This window comes from Anolis carolinensis, unplaced genomic scaffold (genome assembly GCF_035594765.1).
Source record: "Anolis carolinensis isolate JA03-04 unplaced genomic scaffold, rAnoCar3.1.pri scaffold_12, whole genome shotgun sequence".
In the NCBI taxonomy this organism is placed as follows: Eukaryota; Metazoa; Chordata; class Lepidosauria; order Squamata; family Dactyloidae; genus Anolis; species Anolis carolinensis.
The window spans coordinates 16,794,673-16,815,201 of NW_026943823.1; the positions used below are offsets into that span (position 1 = coordinate 16,794,673).

A 20,529-nucleotide genomic window follows, 5' to 3' on the forward strand; every position below is an offset into this window, starting at 1 on the left:
CAGATACCAAAAGAGAGATCCATCAAGAGGCCACTCTTGACCTGTCAAGCTGTACTAGGAACCAATTCACACTGGAATGTATAGAAAACAGGCCCCCCTTCTCCTAGCTTGTCCTGTCAGCTTGTGATCCCTAAAATCTAACACAGAGAGAGTCTGATTTTTCTACATTTCACTGCTTCTAATGTGCATACAATATATGTCTAAAAATCCATATTTTCAGTTCCTCATCAAGTACATATGTCTATGTCACCAACAGGATCCCAGCTTTGGATGAATTATTGTGTGAGGTCCCCCAGATCAAGTCTGTAGTGAAAGATGACAAGTTTCTTTCAAATGCATTTATTCTTTGATGGACGACCTTCTGGTCTCTCCAATAGACAACATACACAAACAAATTTGAATTACAGCTGCCTATGTCACCAACATGATTCCAGCATTGGATGAATCCTTGTGTGAAGTCACTCAGGTTGAGTCTGTAGTGCAGTAGACTGGTAGGATTTGATAAAATATAGCAGTGGTTTCCAACCTTTGGGCCTCCAGGTGTTTTGAGCTTCAGCTCCCACAGTTCCTAACAGTTGGTAAACTGGCTGGGATTTCTGGGAGTTGAAGTCCAAAACACCTGGAGGCCCAAAGGTTGGGAACCACTTATATAAAGGCATATCCAGGCGATAAATTGCTGAGTCAGTAGGACAAAGCAAGTGTTTAATGCAATTTAGAGACTTCCTTGTACTCTGCATGAGTCCTACAGAGCCCAGCATAGACAACATACATATACAACTTTGAAGTCCAGATGTCTATGTCACCAACAGGATTCCAGCATTGAATGAATTCTTGTGTGAAGTCCCCCAGGTTGAGTTATAGCAAAAGACGATAGGTTTCTTCTAAATAATTTATCCTTAGATGGAGGACCTTGACCATCTATGGTTGACACAGACATGTCCCTTCCTCTAAGAACCCATCCCTCCTTCTTCATGACCTTTCTCCCAGGCTAATGTCCATCCCAACCTTGGTTTCTGTTCTTCTCCCTGTCTCAGGTTGTCTACTTCACGGCCATCTTCCCTTATGTCGTCCTCATCATATTGCTGGTACGAGGCGTCACGTTGGAAGGGGCCCGGGAGGGCATTGAGTACTACATTGGGAACCAGTCCAACTTCACCAAACTCATGGAGGCAGAGGTGAGTAGGGTGCCATCTACAGCTGCATCAAACTGTACTCCTGAAATTGGATATGTTCTACGTCTTTTTCACTAGGACCCTCAGATTTCAGGATCTGGCCTCAATCCTCAAAGGGAGGAATCTTAGGGAAAGAACTATGCCTTGAAAGAAGAGAGCTTCCAGGGAGCATGCATCTTCCAAATTCACCTGACGTTTTTGTGCAATCCAAAATGAGCTCTCTCACACATACCAATACATAAATGCAACAACCCACATTTCTTCTCTCTCCTTCACAAGGTCTGGAAAGATGCAGCGACACAGATTTTCTTCTCCCTGTCAGTGGCCTGGGGTGGGCTGGTGGCCCTCTCCTCGTACAACAAGTTCCACAACAACTGCTATTCTGATGCCATCTTCGTCTGCGTGATCAATTGCCTCACCAGTGTCTTTGCCGGCTTTGCCATCTTCTCCATCTTGGGGCACATGGCCTTCATGGCAGACAAGAAAGTCTCAGAGGTTGTTGATTCAGGTGAGGCCAGAGTTTGAATCCCTGCTTGGCCTGGAAATGCATTGGGCAAGTCACATTCTCCCATGCAGCATCTTTGTATTGTGATTTGTATCTGGATATTATTAACTAAAGGAGCCCCGGTGGCGAAGTGCGTTAAAGCGCTGAGCTGATGAACTTGCAGACCGAAAGGTCCCAGGTTCAAATCCTGGGAGCGGCTTGAGTGCCCACTGTTAGCTCCAGCTCCTGCCAACCTAGCAGTTCGAAAACATGCAAATGTGAGTAGATTAATAGGTACCGCTCCGGCGGGAAGGTAACGGCGCTCCATGCAGTCATGCTGGCCACATGACCTTGGAGGTGTCTACAGACAATGCCGGCTCTTCGGCTTAGAAATGGAAATGGGCACCAACCCCAGAGTCAGACATGACTGGACTTAACGTCAGGGGAAACCTTTACCTTTACCTATTATTAACTAAATTCTTTAGAAATAGATTATTTATTGCCAGATCTGCATTCTCAGATTATGTACGAAGAGGCAGATTTTATTTTTTAGGAATGCATTTGCAAACAGCTAATATTTAATATTTCGGGCTCTTTGCTTTAAATATTATGAGGCAAAGGCAGCGTGGGAAAGTGAGAGAGAGTTAGAATATTAACATTGTCCTTTTGCCTAGAATTGTTTCTTATTGCATCTTGTATATACTCCTGTTTCCTGAAAAATAATGCAGATATTGTCGGGGTCCTGGGTGGAGAGGGGAATAAATCGATCGTCCGCCACCCTGACTGTTTTGATGAGTCAGTTCTCTCCGTCTGCTCACCTGAAGGACCACTTGATGCAGCAGCAAAAGTGGCACCAACAAAACAACAGCTCAGTCGTTGTTTTACTGCTGATCCCAACAAGTCTAATTGCTTTATTTACAAGTTATATACAAATACTCAAAGCCATAACTCTCCAGACACATGGTGCTTCTTCTCCGCTAGCCAAGGCTGTTATCAGTACAAGCAGGCACCTCCTGCATTCCTCAGTTCATGATGAAAGTTCCGATCATACAGTTCAAACGGAAGCCCTGACCTATTGGTCCTGCGGGCAATCAATCAAGCTGGCTTGTGCTAAACCCATGCGCTGCTGGAATGCTCTGCCGGAAACACATAGTTGCAAACACCCAACAGGATAACTTGATATAACATTTCACTCTAACAACAGAACACACTAACAGATCTTTGACTATAATTCAGGCTATATCTTCAGTTCCCATGGTTTCCATTGTGGTCTGTGTTGACCATGCTCAAGAGATGCCTTCTAACATTGCAACTATTTCTGCTCCTCTTCAGGCTTCGACCTGGCATTTGTTGCCTATCCAGAAGCACTCTCCAAGTTGCCGGTTGCTCCTCTTTGGTCCTTTCTGTTTTTCTTCATGCTGCTGCTGTTGGGCCTGGACTCCCAATTTGCAACCATCGGTGAGTAGTCTTGCTACAGTTTTCCGTGGTGGCTTCATAAGCCATGTCCAAAGACAAAAGTTTCATGCATCTGGAAGAAGTGGTTGCCCATTTCATAGACTTAACTGATACTTTTCTGAAACTGAATTTAGGCATCTCCATCTCCTTCATTCAAAAGTGAAGTTGTACTTTGCTGGACTTTTTTTGAACTACATAGGGCTTACATGTATTTGAAACACTGGGTTATGAGGAGGGATATTCAACATCCTCTCACTTCCTTTTGCAGAGACGATCACCACCACCATCCAAGACAGCTTCCCCAAAGTGATGAAGAAAATGCGGGTGCCGGTGACCCTTGGGTTGTGCATGCTACTCTTTCTCCTGGGGCTTGTCTGTGTCACTCAGGTAGGATTTTGACCAGGGACAAATGAACGGAAGCTCATAAAGCATGTTAGGTTTCCAAGGTCAAATCAGGGATGGTTGATTGCCTTCATGTCATTGGAGAGACTGATGTATCTTGAGCCGCAAAGAGAGGAAGTTAAGAAATGCCATTATTATTATTATTATTTTATTATGACACAGCAAACAAGATAGATATGCTGGATTTCATATCACAAAATCACAAGTCGAACACTTCCCAAGTGTCTAGGACTGTGTGATGCATTTTCGGATGATGCGTGCAGATCCCAGCAGGGTGGCCTTTTGAAGTTGGCAGATCGTAATTTTGTCAATGTCTATTGTTTCCAAATGCTGGCTAAGATCTTTTGGCATGGCACCCAATGTGCCCATCACCACCGGGACCACCTGCACTGGTTTCTGCCAGAGTCTTTGAAGTTCAATCTTGAGGTCCTGATAGCGGCTGAGTTTGTCCTGTTGTTTTTCGTCAATGCGACTGTCACCTGGGATGGCAGCATCAATGATCCAAACCTTTTTCTTTTCCACAACTGTGATGTCTGGTGTGTTGCATTCCAGAACTTTGTCAGTCTGGATTTGGAAGTCCCACAGTATCTTTGCGTGCTCATTTTCCAATACTTTTGCAGGTTTGTGATCCCACCAGTTTTTTGCTGCTGGCAGGTGGTACTTGAGGCATAAGTTCCAATGGATCATTTGGGCCACACAGTTGTGCCTCTGTTTGTAGTCTGTCTGTGCGATTTTCTTTCAACAGCTGAGGATATGAGCAATAGTTTCGTTGGTTTCCTTGCACAGTCTGCATTTTGGGTCATCAGCTGATTTTTCGATTTTGGCCTTAATTGCCTTTGTTCTGATGGCTTTGTTCTCCTGGGCTGCAAGGATCAGGCCTTCTGTCTCCTTCTTCAGGGTCCCATTTGTGAGCCAGAGCCAGGTCTTCTCCTTATCAGCCTTTCCTTCAGTTTTGTCAAGGAACTTCCCATGCAATGTTTTGTTGTGCCAGCTGTCAGCTCTAGTTTGTAGTGCAGTTTTCTTGTACTGATTCTTTGCTGTGTTTGGAGAAGTTTCTGATTTTTGACTTCAATCAAAGCAGGTTCTTCACTTTGCTTTACATATTCTGCCAGGTCATCTTCTTCTTTGACTGCTTGTTTTACTTGTAAGAGTCCTCTGCCACCTGATCTTCGAGGCAGAAATTATTATTATTATTATTATTATTATTATTATTATTATTATTATTATTATTATTATTATTATGTGGGTTCCACGTTTTCTTGGCTGAGATAGAATCATGAACTCATAAAGTTGGAAGGGACTGCGTGGTCCATCTAGTCCAGGCTTGGGCAAACTTGAGCTCTCCAGGTGTTTTGGATTTCAACTCCGGCTGTTAGGAATTGTGGGAGTTGAAGTCCAAAAAACCTGGAGAGCCCAAGTTTGCCCATGCCTGATCTAGTCCAACCTCATGCCATGCAGGCAATTCTGCACTGAGGTTGAGTAAGATAAACCCTCTGTATGCAGAATTACACATTCATTATCCTATGCAAAGTCTAATACAGAATGGCAACCTTGTGAAACTGAACCTAGGCACCAATACTAAATCCACAACCAAATGTCCATGCGCATGATTGTGCAATGCATGTGTGCCTCCACAAGCAAAGCACATCCATGCACAAGGACATTACATGTGTGGTTTTCCTTCTGCAATGCTGGAGGCGATGCATCCATTTCACATCAGGACAACAAAACAGTTATCAATGGCTTCCATTGGGACATTTTTGCATGCATATGGTGCCAATGAGCTCCTATCCTATTGCTTATGGAAGCCCCTGAGATTGAAGCAACCCTTCATTTGAAGGATTGTGAACATTTTGTGCATGAGATGAACTTTAACCTGTTCCCTGGATTTGCAGGCAGGAATCTACTGGGTCAACTTGGTGGACCATTTCTGTGCCGGATGGGGAATCCTTTTCGCAGCTGTCCTTGAGTTGGCAGGAATTTGCTGGATTTATGGTACGTGTATCTCTGTCTTCCCCACTGCCCCAACAAGAAACAACTGATTTTTAGGAATGTTTGAGTTAGTTTAAACTCTCCTTGGTAAGTTTAGCCCCTAGGATTTAACAGAATAGTACATTTCTCAATTATGTGCTGGATATGAATGCTGTACTAAGTAAACTTTCTAAGAGTCAGCTGCTTTTAGGGTCAACGCAATAAGCACATCCTGTTGTGGAATATTCACCCCACTCTGCAAAAAAATCATACAATGGGGAAAAATAGAGAAGTGATCCAGAAGTTCTTTCTCTAATGAAAAGAAGAGAACCTTTGAACTTGTCTATTCCTCTGAGCGAAAGCAAAATGAGCAAAGGCTTCCATTCCCTAGTTTTGGAGGATATGCAATTGCAGGATTTAGGCATCCCACTTTGTTCAGAAGCAGCAACTTCTCTTTCTCTTGTGCAGGAGGAAACCGATTTATTGAAGACATCGAAATGATGATCGGCAAGAAAAGCTTCCTCTTCTGGCTCTGGTGGCGAATCTGCTGGTTTGCTGTGACCCCTTGCCTTCTGCTTGTAAGTCTCCCGGAGCAGCAAAACAGATCCGTTGGTGGTGGAAATATGGATGGAAATGCAAATCTGGGTTATCAATACGGCAGATCGGAGCACATGTCCCAGGGCTTTCAATGGGAGAGACTTAGGTTTCCCATATTACAAGATATCTCCTTTATTTGGAGCTCAGAATGCTTGCTTTCATGATAAAGGACACCCCCAATTTAAGGGTTGGAAAACTTTTCCTTTTATATATGCTTAACAAGATGTTCCTCAAGATCCCATAATTTTTGTATGCGAGTTCTTCATAAAGACCAAAATCCCATAGTTTTGGGTTCAGACCCTTCATAAACTCCAAAACCCATAATTTTGAGTGTGGATCCTTCATAAAGACCATAATTTTCAGTGTGGGTCCTTCATAAAGACCAAAATCCCATAGTTTTGGATGAAGACCCTTCATAAAGACCAAAACCCATAGTTTTGAATGTAGGTCTTTAATAAGGACCATATTTTGGGTGTGGGTCTGTCATAAAGACCAAAATCCCATAGTTTTGGATGAAAACCCTTCATAAACACCAAAGCTCATAGTTTTGAGTGTGAATCCTTCATACAGACCATAATTTTCAGTGTGGGTCCTTCATAAAGACCAAAATCCCATAGTTTTGGATGAAAACCCTTCATAAACACCAAAACTCATAGTTTTGAGTGTGAATCCTTCATACAGACCATAATTTTCAGTGTGGGTCCTTCATAAAGACCAAAATCCCATAGTTTTGGATGAAAACCCTTCATAAACACCAAAACTCATAGTTTTGAGTGTGAATCCTTCATACAGACCATGATTTTCAGTGTGGGTCCTTCATAAAGACCAAAATCCCATAGTTTTGGATGTAGGTCTTTAATAAAGGCCATATTTTGGGTGTGGGTCTGTCATAAAGACCAAAATCCCATAGTTTTGGATGCAGGTCCTTCATAAAGACAAAAATTCCATTCATGAAGTCCAAAACCCATAGTTTTTAGCGTGAGTCCTTTGTAAATAACAAAATTCCATAGTTTTGGTTGTGGGTCCTTCATAAATACCAAAATCCCATAGTTTTGGGTGTGGGTTTTCCATTAAGAGCAAAATCCCATAGTTATTTTTTTTTGCGGGGGGGCTTCATAAATACCCAAATCCCATAGTTTTGTGTGTGGGTCCTCCATAAAGATCAATATTCCATAGTTTTGGGCATGAGTCCTTCATAAAGACCCAAATCCCATAGTTTTGGGCATGAGTCCTTCATAAAGACCCAAATCCCATAGTTTTGGGCATGGGTCCTCAATAAAGACCCAAATCCCATAGTTTTGTGTGTGGGTCCTCCATAAAGACCCAAATCCCATAGTTTTGGGCATGGGTCCTCCATAAAGACCCAAATCCCATACGTTTGGACATGAGTCCTTCATAAAGACCCAAATCCCATACGTTTGGACATGAGTCCTTCATAAAGACCCAAATCCCATAGTTTTGGGCATGGGTCCTCCATAAAGACCCAAATCCCATAGTTTTTGGCATGAGTCCTTCATAAAGACCCAAATCCCATAGTTTTGGGCATGGGTCCTTCATAAAGACCCAAATCCCATAGTTTTGGGCATGGGTCCTCCATAAAGACCTTCACAAAAATACAAACGAAATATCCCCATGTATAATCTCAGACTATGTGTACACTTGTGACCAACCGGATTCAAAACAAGATCTCTCAAGGGGGTTTATGACCGTTTGCAACATTGTCCTGTCATGCCAAGTCACCCAGATTGACATATAGAACTGAAAGCAACAAAATGCATTTAAATCTGTTAGCTGCGCTTGGTAATTTGAAATCCAATGCATAGAGGAGGTGTTTGACACAGGACAAATAGCGAGATGGACAACTAGAGACTAAACTATTCAGTCGATAGTCCCCTTTCACCTCCAACCCACCTGCTGTCAAATTCTTCTCTTTTAAATGTCCACGTTGTGCTTATCTGCCTTAGAGGAAACAATGGGCATCAATATTTGGGTTAGACTGGAATGTACCAATGAAGGTGGTGCAACATTGTCTCCTTGGTTCGCTGCAAAAGTTGGCCAAGGACACAGTGTTTCAGAGGTTTTCTCAGCAAAACAGAGCCCAGTCCTTTGACTTTCTTGGCACAGTTTAGTTTTCTTCCCAAAAAGCAGAATCTAAGTTGATGTTGATTTCAGCAGAGGCACACGGTGGATCTCCAGCCACGTTAATGCATATTTTAGGGTAGGAGTTACCCAAGTTCTGGAACAGATTTGGGGACACGGAGATGAGCAATTTCAATAGGCTCCTTGAAATTTGCATTAAAACTCACAGCAGACTTACCGTATATACTCGAGTATAAGCCGAGACAAATATAAGCCGAGGCACCTAATTTTACCACAAAAAAACTGGGAAAACATTGACTCCAGTATAAGCCGAGGGTGGTAAATTTCAGAAATAAAAATAGATACCAATAAAATTACATAGATTGAGGCATCAGTAGGTTAAATGTTTTTGAATACGGTAGAGTCTCACTTATCCAAGCTGAATGGGCCAGCAGAACCTTGGATAAGCGAATATCTTGGATAATAAGGAGGGATTAAGGAAAAGCCTATTAAACATCAAATTAGGTTATGATTTTACAAATTAAGCACCAAAACATCATGTTATACAACAAATTTGACAGAAAAATTCGCAGTTAAATACGCAGTAATGTTATGTTGTAATTACTGTATTTACGAATTTAGCACCAAAATATCATGATATATTGAAAACATTGACTAGAAAAATGCCTTGGATAATCCAGAACCTTGGATAAGTGAGACTCTACTGTATTTACATAAAGCTCTAATTTAAGATAAGATTTCCAACTCTGATTAAATCATTATTCTCATCTTCTTCAATGTAAATGTCCTTATGTATCCTTTTAATAATAATAGAGTAAAATAATACATGTAATAATAATAATAATAATAATAATAATAATAATAAATACAGGAAAATAATGCATGTAGTAATAAATAGAGTAAAATAATAAATATAATAATAAGATCAGAGTGAAATAATAAATGTATTACAGTAGAGTCTCACTTATCCAACACTCGCTTATCCAACGTTCTGGATTATTCAACACATTTTTGTAGTCAATGTTTTCAATATATCGTGATATTTTGGTGCTAAATTCGTAAATACAGTAATTACTACATAGCATTACTGCGTATTGAACTACTTTTTCTGTCAAATTTGTTGTATAACATGATGTTTTGGTGCTTAATTTGTAAAATCATAACCTAATTTGATGTTTAATAGGCTTTTCCTTAATCCCTCCTTATTATCCAACATATTCGCTTATCCAAGCTTCTGTCAGCCCGTTTATGTTGGATAAGTGAGACTCTACTGTATTAATAATAATAAAATAGAGTAAAATAAATGTAATAGTAGCAACAATAATAGAGTAAAATAATAAATGTAATATTACCAATAATAATAGAGAAAAATAATAAATGTAATAATACCAATAATAATAGAGAAAAATAATACATATAATCATACCAATAATAATAGAGAAAAATAATAAATGTAATAATACCAATAATAATAGAGAAAAATAATAAATGTAATCATACCAATAATAATAGAGAAAACTAATAAATGTAATAATACCAATAATAATAGAGAAAAATAATAAATGTACCATATATTCTCGAGTATAAGCTGACCCAAATATAAGCCAACCAGGACCCTCACCCAAGTACAAGCCAAGGGGGGCTTTTTCAGTCTTAAAAAAAGGACTGAAAAACTAGGCTTATACTTGAGTATATACAGTACTATCCCACTGACATGAACATCTCCATTGTGAGATCTTCCATATTGTCAAGGATGTGAGACATGTTATACACATGTAGATCAACTGCGGTGGGTTTGTAGACACTGAAATAGAAATGAGTCTACCCAAAATTTCATTCCCTTCCCAAACTTACTCCACGTCTCAGAGGCTAGTTTTAGACCTTATCTCTTAAGTCTCCTTCCTTCTTTTCCCTTTGCGACAGGCAATCTTGGTTTGGTCTCTGGTCACCTTTGCACCCCCCAAATACGGCAGCGTGGAATATCCCGAATGGGGGTCGGCGGTCGGATGGTGCATGATCATGTTCTGCCTCATTTGGATCCCTGTCATTGCAATTTACAAAATAGCCAAAGCCCAAGGCAACCTGTGGCAGGTGAGTCTCCAAAGGGCATCTGCATGGGAAGAAAACCTGGCAAAAATGTTGTACTCCCATTGCAATTGTCAGCCTGCATATCCAGTGAATATGCACCAGGTTGCAAAGGACTCTCCAAGCTGGAAAGAATGCACGAGAAATCAATTGGTTTCCCTTAAGGTCCAAAAAATACATTTCAATATTATTTCAGCCTTTTTTGTCAGAGTAATGCGCGCAGCGTAGTAGCAGATGAATGATGTCAGTGGAGCGCAGAACGAAGGAACGTCAGAGACGATGTAAAAAGTATTTACAAAGTTTACTTGACAAGACAAACAGACTTGCAGACGATAGACACAGGACTTTCAATCTAGACAAACAGCACAGATCTTCTCAATAGGCAGAACAGAACTCATCTGATGCAATCAGCTATATACAAACACACTTGTAGTCTGGACACTCCTATCTGGTTCCAGCCACACATCCAAGGTCAATACAGCTTCTTACCAAATTAACTCTTTACACACTATAGCATTTCCTGGATGATGCAATACATGCTAGACACAAATTTCATTTAAACACTACTAATACACAAATCCCACATTAACATTTTTGTGTTCGGCTGCCTCCTTGTTTGCTGTTTTAATTCTTTTCTAATGATATACAGTAGAGTCTCACTTATCCAACGTTCTGGATTATCCAACGCATTTTTGTAGTCAATGTTTTCAATACATCGTGATATTTTGGTGCTAAATTCGTAAATACAGTAATTACTACATAGCATTACTGTGTATTGAACTACTTTTTTTGTCAAATTTGTTTTATAACATGATATTTTGGTACTTAATTTGTAAAATCATAACCTAATTTGGTGTTTAATAGGCTTCTCTCTCCTTATTATCCAACATATTAATAGGTTTAATCTCTCCTTATTATCCAACATATTCGCTTATCCAACGTTCTGCCAGCCCGTTTATGTTAGATAAGTGAGACTCTACTGTGTGTGTGTGTGTGTGTATATATATATATATATATATATATATATATATATATATATATATATATATATGTCACACCATACACCTTAATCCCCCCAGTGTACATATATATTGACTTCCATCTAAAGCCCTGTATTTGTTTAAAGCTGCTAAAAGGAGATCAGAATACATAGATCAGCTTGGGGTGCAGTGTATGGAAGACGAGGATAGTTGATGCCTAGATCCATAGTTAAGCTATATTGGCACCAAGCAGGCAAATATCTGTATTTCTGTATTTTATTTTAAGTGTACTAGATGTATATTGTATGTTGTGTTTCTACTATCTGTTCTTGATAAGGCCAACTGGCTAATCAATACATTGTTGTTGTTGTTGTTATAACAATAATAATATCAATTTTTAAAATAATCTATTTCAAATACTTCCCTCCGTAGCGTATTGTCAACTGTTGCAAGCCCCAGCCAAATTGGGGCCCTTATTTGGAGTGCCACCGCGGAGAGCGATACAGAAACATGGTGGAACTGGCCAAAGAGCGGGACCTCGAGATCCCCACCGTGGACAGCTATGTACCCAAGTTCGACTAAAGAGGAACCTTGGGGGGGGGGGGGGGGGGGAGGCATGGGTTTGTAATGGAAGCCACGCTATTTATTCCAAGGACCTTTGTGCAATGGATCATCCTTGGTTCGCCAAGCCTGGAGACGGTGGGACACCACAAGCCAAGGTCTCCTGTCCTGCAGGATGATGCTTCAACGAGGTCCATGCTGTGCATGGAGAAGGTGTCCCTTAGGAAGAGGGAGTCTCAGGTTCGAACGGAGCTCCCTAGAGGCAAAACCCAAGGGACACTTTGCTTGGATTGGTCCAAGACCTCCTTCTAGTCCATACTTGGAAAACAAGGACTCAAGAGTCATTGAAAACCATGGATGGCTGTGATTCCATCAAATTCGGTTGGACCTCAGCCTGAGCTTGAATCGTTTTGCCTGGAGGGACTTGTTTTGTCCAGTGTAATTTATTTCTCTTCCTTCTTTGGAAATGATTTCACCTAATTTATTTTTTATTTCGTCTCTCACATCCTGTTGAAGTCAGCAGGCATTCTTTGGGCACTTTCATAGTTATAAGGACTAGGAACTTGGATCAGCCCCTTGATTTTCAACGCTATCCTCAAGTATGAAAGCAGTGGGGATATAAATGTAACTACCGGTAAATAGGGATTAAATTTCCTGGAAGTGTTGGATGGCTGGCTGGCCAGCCAAGCAAAGTAACTTTTGTGGTGTCAAAGGCTTTCATGGCCGGGGTCACAGGGTTGTTGTATGTCTTTCAGGCTGTGCGGCCATGTTCCAGAAGTATTCTCTCCTGACGTTTCGCCCACATCTATGGCAGGCATCCTCAGAGGTTGTGAGGCATGGATAAACTAGGCAAGGAAAGTAAATATATATCTGTGGAGAGGCCAGAGCAGGGGTCGCCAAACTTTTTAAACAGGGGGCCAGTTCACAATCCTTTGGACCGTTGGAGGGCTGGACTATAGATGGCCACCGAGCAATAATAATTAATAATAATAATAATAATAATAATAATAATAATAATAATAATAATAAAGAGGGTTGGAAGAGACCACTTGGGCCATTGAGTCCAACCGCCTTCTACCTTTGTGCACCAAAAGCACAAGCAAGGCACCCCTGACAGATGGCCTCCCAATCTCAATGTCAATAAATAATAATAATAATAATAATAATAATAATAATAATAATAATAATAATAATAATAATAGACCCTTGGGCCATTGAGTCCAACCCCCTTCTGCCTTTGTGCACCGAAAGCACAAGCAAAGCACCCCTGACAGATGGCCTCCCAGTCTCAATGTTAATAATAATAATAATAATAATAATAAAGAGGGTTGGAAGAGAGCCCTTGAGCCATTGAGTCCAAACCCCTTCTGCCTCTGTGCACCAAAAGCACAAGCAAAGCACCCCTGACAGATGGCCACCCAGCCTCAATGGTAATAATAATAATAATAATAATAATAATAATAATAATAATAATAATAATAATAATAATAATGGTTGTAAGAGAAGAAGAAACCCCTTGGGTCATTTAGCCCAACCCTCTTCTGTCCTTGTGCCGTGGGGGCTGGATAAATTGCTTCGATGGGCCGCATCCGGCCCCCAGGCCTTAGTTTGGGAACCCCTGGTCCAGAATGTGACAAGAGTCCTTTGTTTACTTTTTTTTTTTTTTTACTATTTACTTTCCTTACCTAGTTTATCCATGCCTCACAACCTCTGAGGATGCCTGCCATAGATGTGGGCGAAATGTCAGGAGAGAATACTTCTGGAACATGGCCACACAGCCCGAAAGACATACAACAACCAAAGTAACTTTTGCTGTGCTTTGGTCCTGCATTCATTGTTTTATCTGTTTGCACCTCTCAGCAAGTATTGTCCAAGAAAGAGAATCAACTTTCTTGCCATTTGTGCAGGTTTCCCAATTTCTGGACATGTATTGCTTATGTGTATATGGGTTTTGCACAAAAGGATGTGTAGTTGTCCCCTTCCAACCCTCAGATGATGCTACCAAGATCACAGGCCTTTGAAGGTTCTGGGGATTGTTATTTTGTAGGGTTTTCTGACATGATTAATCTCCCATAGTCAGAAAATGACACATTTTTGATCCAGACTCACTGTTCCAGGTGGAGAATTGTCCTTCTTTTGCAGGTTTATTCCTCCAAGAGAAGGAAAGTTGTGTCATGCCATGATTCTGGTGGAACCCATATGAGCTTCTCACCAATACAGTCATCCCTCCTGGGTGCAAGACCCCCATAAAAAAACCTGATTCTATGGTCAACGTCTGCTGGATGTTGACTGTAGAATCTCATTGGAGGACCTAGAGATAAGGACATCTCTCCAGGAATATCTAGGTCCACCAGGAGAACTCAATGAACCTCCAAGAGATATTCTAGGGAACCTAGAGATTAGGAATGTCTAGGTCATCCATCAGAACTCCATGAACCTCAGCTGAACGTTCACCAGAGAATCACACCGGAGGACAGAGATATAAGGATTTTTCTCTGGGACTATCTATGGTAAGTCCTCTAGTACAACTCCATGGTCAACATCTGCTAGACCAGTGGTTTTCAACCTGTGGGTCTCAAAGTGTTTTGGCCTACAAGTCCCAGAAGACCCAGTCAATTTACCAGCTGTTAGGATTTCTGGGGCCTCCGGTGGTGAAGTGTGTTAAAGCACTGAGCTGCTGAACTTGCAGACCGAAAGGTCTCAGGTTCAAATCCGGGGAACAGAGTGAGCGCCCGCTGTTAGCTCCAGCTTCTGCCAACCTAGCAGTTTGAAAACATGCCAATGTGAGTAGATCAATAGGTACCGCTCCGGCGGGAAGGTAACGGTGCTCCATGCAGTCATGCCAATGGCCACATGACCTTGGAGGTGTCTACGGACAACGCCGGCTCTAGGGCTTAGAAATGGAGATGAGCACCAACCCCCAGAGTCGGACATGACTGGACTTAACGTCAGGGGAAACCTTTACCTTTACTTTTTCTATGTATAAGGAGCCCCGGTGGCGAAGTGTGTTAAAGCGCTGAGCTGCTGAACTTGCAGACCGAAAGGTCTCAGGTTCAAATCCGGGGAGCGGAGTGAGCGCCCGCTGTTAGCTCCAGCTTCTGCCAACCTAGCAGTTCAAAAACATGCCAATGTGAGTAGATCAATAGGTACCGCTCTGGTGGGAAGGTAATGGCATTCCATGCACTCATGCCGGCCACATGACCTTGGAGGTGTCTATGGACAATGCCAGCTCTTCAGCTTAGAAATGGACATGAGCACCATCCCCCAGATTCGGACACGACTGGACTTAATGTCAGGGGAAACCTTTACCTAGGATTTCTGGGAGTTGAAGGCCAAAACATCTGGGGACTCACAAGTTGAGAACCACTGCGCTAGACGTTGACCATAGTGTCACGCTGGAAGACCTCAAGATAAGGAATGTGAATGAGAAGGAGAACTGCCTTCCTTTCCTCAGGGGCCACAATTGTGACCCTTGGATTGACTTGCATGGGAGATGGCTACCATAGCAAAGAGGGAGATCTCAGACACTGGGATCATGGGTGGGAGGCCCCGGCTTGGCTGTGCATCTTTTTTACATTGAACCATGTTTATTAGTTATATTAACATGCCACTCTTCTAAATCAATAAAATTTGATTTTTTAAAGATTGTGTCTATATTTCTTTTCTGAGTACCCTGTTTCTCCAAAAATAAGACATCCCCAGAAAATAAGACCTAGTAGAGGTTTTGCTGAATTGCTAAATATAAGGCCTCCCCCGAAAGTAAGATCTAGCAAAGTTTTTGTTTGGAAGCATGCCCGCCAAACAGAACACCAGAGCATGCAGGATCGGTAAATGTACGTACATAAAGTGTTGTACATGGAAATAATGGTAGTAACAAGAAATTCTTGATAGGATTCACAGTTTGTTTGGTTATGTTGGTTTGTGATGACAACTACTGTATAGTATATAATAAATGTTCATTTTTTTGGTCAACAATAAATGTGAATTCTTCTTCATGGAAAAATAAGACATCCCCTGAAAATAAGACCTAGCGCATCTTTGGGAGCAAAAATTAATATAAAACACTGTCTTATTTTCGGGGAAACATGGTAGTAAACCCAAATCCCTGGGCCAGATATCCTTGAGCCATGGCAGTGGAAGCAAGGCCAAACTGTATTAATTCTCCAGTGTAGATGCACCCACAGGATTAGCAGGATTAACTCAGCATTGAGTGCACACAAAGGATTTGGTCGCTAGAGGGCAGCCCCAACTTACGGTTTTCTTGTATCGCTTTCTGAGCACAGGTTTAACTCAAAAGAACCTTTGCATTCAATTTAGGTCGAATCTTTCCCCATTTCTTCACTCTGGACTGTGCTCTGACTTATAAGAAGCACTGCTTGAATATCAAGCAAAAATTGGGTGCTAGAAACAATATCATACGAAAGCTGACTGGCACAACCTGGGGATCACAACCAGATACAGTGAAGACATCTGCCCTTGCGCTTGGCTACTTTGCTGCTGAATACGCATGCCCAATATACATCTCACCACATTAAAACAGTGGATGTGGCTCTTACTGTGATGTTGCTGTTGCACCCCAAAGGTACGCCAGCACTCTGAAAACCACACTGGGGCCAGGTTTTCAAGCAAAGCAGTTATTGAGGGATATATATATATCTATATATATAAAAGAGTGATGGCATCACAGCCACCCACAAAACAACAAAACTACAGGCCCCCCAACCTCCAAATTTGACAACACAACCCATCATCCACGCCTCTAGGTTGATACAACAAAAAGAAAATAAAAATAAAATCCTAATTAGAGGGAGAGGAATAATTGCTTTTATCCAATTGCTGCCAGTTAGAAGGCTAAGCTCCTCCAACTTGGTCTCCTAGCAACCCAATAAAAATAATAAAAAACACTAAAAAAATTGATACAATAAAATACTATAATAACAGAAAATAACTAAAAATAATACAAGAAAATAATAAAATATAATACAATAAAATTAATTAAAAATGCAAATAACATCAAAATTACACAACAATTTTTAACCAATACCACCACCACTTTGCCACAGCAACGCGTGGCCGGGCACAGCTAGTATATATATATATATATGCAAGCAAACAGTGGAAAGAGTCAATAGATTCAGTAGTCCATAATATAATGTCCACAATAGTTCAAAAGATAGTTCTTCAAAGTCTTTCAAAGTTATAATCCACAAACAGAACTCAAAGAGTTCCAACCAAGAGTCAATGTCAGTAAGCAGCCAGGAGTTGCAGGAATCAGGGACAAGATGCAGCAAAACAACTGTAATCCACCTGGAAGGTATTCCTTGGAAAGCACGGATACCAGAGTAACAAGGCGATGTATACTCGAGAGTAACAAGGCACAAACTCCAACTGTGTATCCTGGAAACAGCACGGGAACAAGGCAAGGATCAAGAGACAGGAACGGAGATGCTTCTCCCAAGAATGGCACTGTTGACACTGCAATGTAAACAAGGAGCGAGGTCCCTTTAAGGAAAACTCAATGAGATCCAGGGCAATCACAGCTTCACATGGGAAAGTTTATTCATTACAGCGCTTGAGAGCCAAACGTTACTTCTTCTCAGCACTTCCCTTTGACTCCTATCCTGTGAGATAGATTGTCTGCGATCAAAAGACACATCCTCCCCTACAACAACTATATCTGGTGACTCCAGCCTTGAGTTAACATCGGAATGTTCCCCAATTAGCTGTTCCTCTGGATGCACAACTTCAGGCACCTGCAAAGACATTGGGCTCTGATCCAAATCCTGGAGAGGCTCAAAGTCCAAATCAGGCTCTGAGTCCCACTCCGTCTCCTGTGGAGGGCCAGATCCTGACGGCTAAGCTATAACACTGCATTATCACAGAATGTCTATGCCCTACACTGCTGGAGAAATTATACTGTTTAGCCGGTATTGCACCACCTGACATTCATTGGAAAGTAGCAGCCTGTGATGAAAGGACCAAGGCAGTGACATCTCCGGCCCATCCTCTGTTCGGGTATCAGCCAGCAAGCCAACACCTTAAATCAAGAAACAGCTGCCTAAGATCCACAGGAATACCTCAGCAAGCAAGAGTCCAAAAGTGGCAGGTTAGAATCCAGAACCTCAATCAGTGGCTGAGACTGGACGAGAAACTCCTTCCTGGGCACACAGAAGACTGGGTACCATGAGATACAGAGCCAATCTTAGGAAATGGGGCAACAAAGTGGAGTCCATGACATGCGAGTGGAGAAGAGCAAACCACAGACCACCTACTACAAAGCAGTCTGAGCCCAACCACATACACAAGGAAGACCTTTTTACAGCAACACCAGAGGCACTCCAAGTGGCAAGCGTCTAGTAAAAGGAAATCTAGTATAATGCCCAGCTTTTAACTTTGTTTGTGTTTTTAAATACATTATAATTGTATCCTCATTTTGCTTCTGATATGATAAATACATTCCTACAGCCAAGAAAAACATATTTCAGAAGGAGAAGGATTTTGTTTAATGATATGGTTATTTCGGGCACTTTTTGGTGAAAAATCAATTATTGGGGGAAAAAATCTGCACAAAAAATGTATTTAAAACCCCCCACCCTACCCCAAAAGCAGATTTATGTACAGTAGAGTTTCACTTATCTACCAAGGTTCTGGATTATCCAAGGCATTTTTGTAGTCAATGTTTTCAATATATCATGATATTTTGGTGCTAAATTCGTAAATACAGTAATTACAACATAACATTACTACTTATTGAACTACTTTTTCTGTCAAATTTGTTGTATAACATGATTTTTTGGTGCTTCATTTGCAAAATCATAATTTGATGTTTAATAGACTTTTCCTTAATCCCTCCTTATTATCCAAGATATTCGCTGATGCAAGGTTCTGTTGGCCCATTTAGCTTGGATAAGTGAGACTCTACTGTATTAGCGAAAGTAGCCAGAATCTAGTTAGGGATATAAGATGACATTTTTATTGCATTTTTCTCCCAATTTTCCCTCTGTTACTTGCCCAAGAAACTATATAAGTTTGATTTCTAAACAAATTCTACACTATATAATTAATACAGTTACCATTTAAACGGCTGTGGCTCAATGCAATGGAGTCCTGAGAGCTGTAGTTTGGTGAGGCCGCAGCAGTTTCTCTTTGATGGAGCATATCTGTCAGGAAACCTTTGCGTGTCAAGTTAGCTCTGCTTTGATTAAAATGCAGACTAATGGATGTCTACCGAGCTAACCTTTCACTTCCAAATGTTCAATTAGTTTGATTCCAAATGAGCAGCTCATATTAATTAATCAAGAGCCAGAGAAGTCGCTGAAGTTTTTAGGGCACTGCGAAAGCGGGTTCAAAGTAGAGCAGGTGCAATATACAGCGGAGTTTTGCTCAAAATCCAGTTGATTAGGAAGGCATTATATTGATTCCCAGCTTTGTCTGGATCAATGAAGGGATTGTTGAGGATCATATCCATGTCTCTATGCTAAAAGTGGCAAATGCCTATTAGGAATTCAATGTTTCAGCTTAACCTACTGACATCAAAGGGAAGGGAAGGATAGTACCTGCTATTCAGTATTTTGAACTCATCACCTGGCGTTGCCAATCTATAATTGATCTGCATTCTATTAGATTACATTGTTATTGCCCTTAACTGGTTCTTTATTTACCATATATACTCGAGTATAAGCTGACCTGAATATAAGCCAAGGCACCTAATTTTACCACAAAAAAACTGGGAAAACATTGACCAGTATAAGCCGAGGATAGTAAATTTCAGAAATAAAAATAGATACAGTAGAGTCTCACTTATCCAACACTCGCTTATCCAACATTCTGGATTATCCAAAGCATTTTTGTAGTCAATGTTTTCAATATATCGTGATATTTTGGTGCTAAATTCGTAAATACAGTAATTATAACATAACATTACTGCGTATTGAACTACTTTTTCTGTCAAATTTGTTGTCTAACATGATATTTTGGTGCTTAATTTGTAAAATCATAACCTAATTTGATGTTTAATAGGCTTTTCCTTAATGCCTCCTTATTATCCAACATATTCGCTTATCCAACATTCTGCCAGCCCGTTTACGTTGGATAAGCGAGACTCTACTGTACCAATAAAATTACATTAATTGAGGCATCCGTAGGTTAAATGTTTTTGAATATTTATATAAAGCTCAAATTTAACATAAGACTGTCCAACTCTGATCTAATTATGATTCTCATCTTCTTCAATGTAAATGTGCTTTATGTATCCTTTAGATAATAATATAGTAAAATCATACATGTAATAATAATAATAATAATAATAATAAGGCAAGATATTTCTTCTCAGCCCTAGGAAACCCAGTGATGAGTTCACCTTAGGATCACCATAAGTCAGAAAACATAACAGACTTCTATTAAACTTTATTCCCAAACACAGATTATTGAGAGTCCAGAGCCAATAGTACTTTTTTTAAAATAATTTTTTATTGTTATTATTGAGAAAAAGTTACAATTATATAAACATATTCTATACATTTCCCCATCTTTTATTTACATTCACCCCTGTGCTCTCCTTCCCCAGAGCCATCTTTTCTTCTGTAGTCCCACCAAAAGTTCAATTCTTCATTTGGAGGTAAATTCCCAGGAAATTGGAAATCGCCAGGAAATTGGAACCTACATGCATATGTGGTGGGATTGTAAACATGTAAAAGGTTTTTGGGAATTGGTCATAAGGGAA

At 40.7% G+C, this 20,529-nt stretch overlaps 1 protein-coding gene across 3 annotated transcripts in view; it reads left to right on the top strand.

Moving 5' to 3' along the window:
• Positions 1–11,852, top strand: part of slc6a14 (solute carrier family 6 member 14) — a 42,793-nt gene extending 30,941 nt beyond the window's left edge. Inside the window, exons 6-13 of one of the 3 annotated variants that reach the window (XM_062963821.1) lie at positions 1,035–1,175; positions 1,452–1,680; positions 2,989–3,114; positions 3,380–3,498; positions 5,409–5,508; positions 5,953–6,062; positions 10,105–10,272; positions 11,679–11,852. In XM_062963821.1, the coding sequence (XP_062819891.1) occupies positions 1,035–1,175; positions 1,452–1,680; positions 2,989–3,114; positions 3,380–3,498; positions 5,409–5,508; positions 5,953–6,062; positions 10,105–10,272; positions 11,679–11,828 (1,143 nt within the window). In that variant the 3' untranslated portion in view covers positions 11,829–11,852. Of the gene's footprint in view, positions 1–1,034; positions 1,176–1,451; positions 1,681–2,988; positions 3,115–3,379; positions 3,499–5,408; positions 5,509–5,952; positions 6,063–10,104; positions 11,074–11,678 lie in introns of those variants that run through there. The other 2 variants (XM_062963820.1, XM_062963822.1) reach the window with 2 other exon arrangements.
• Positions 11,853–20,529: the final 8,677 nt, after the last annotated feature.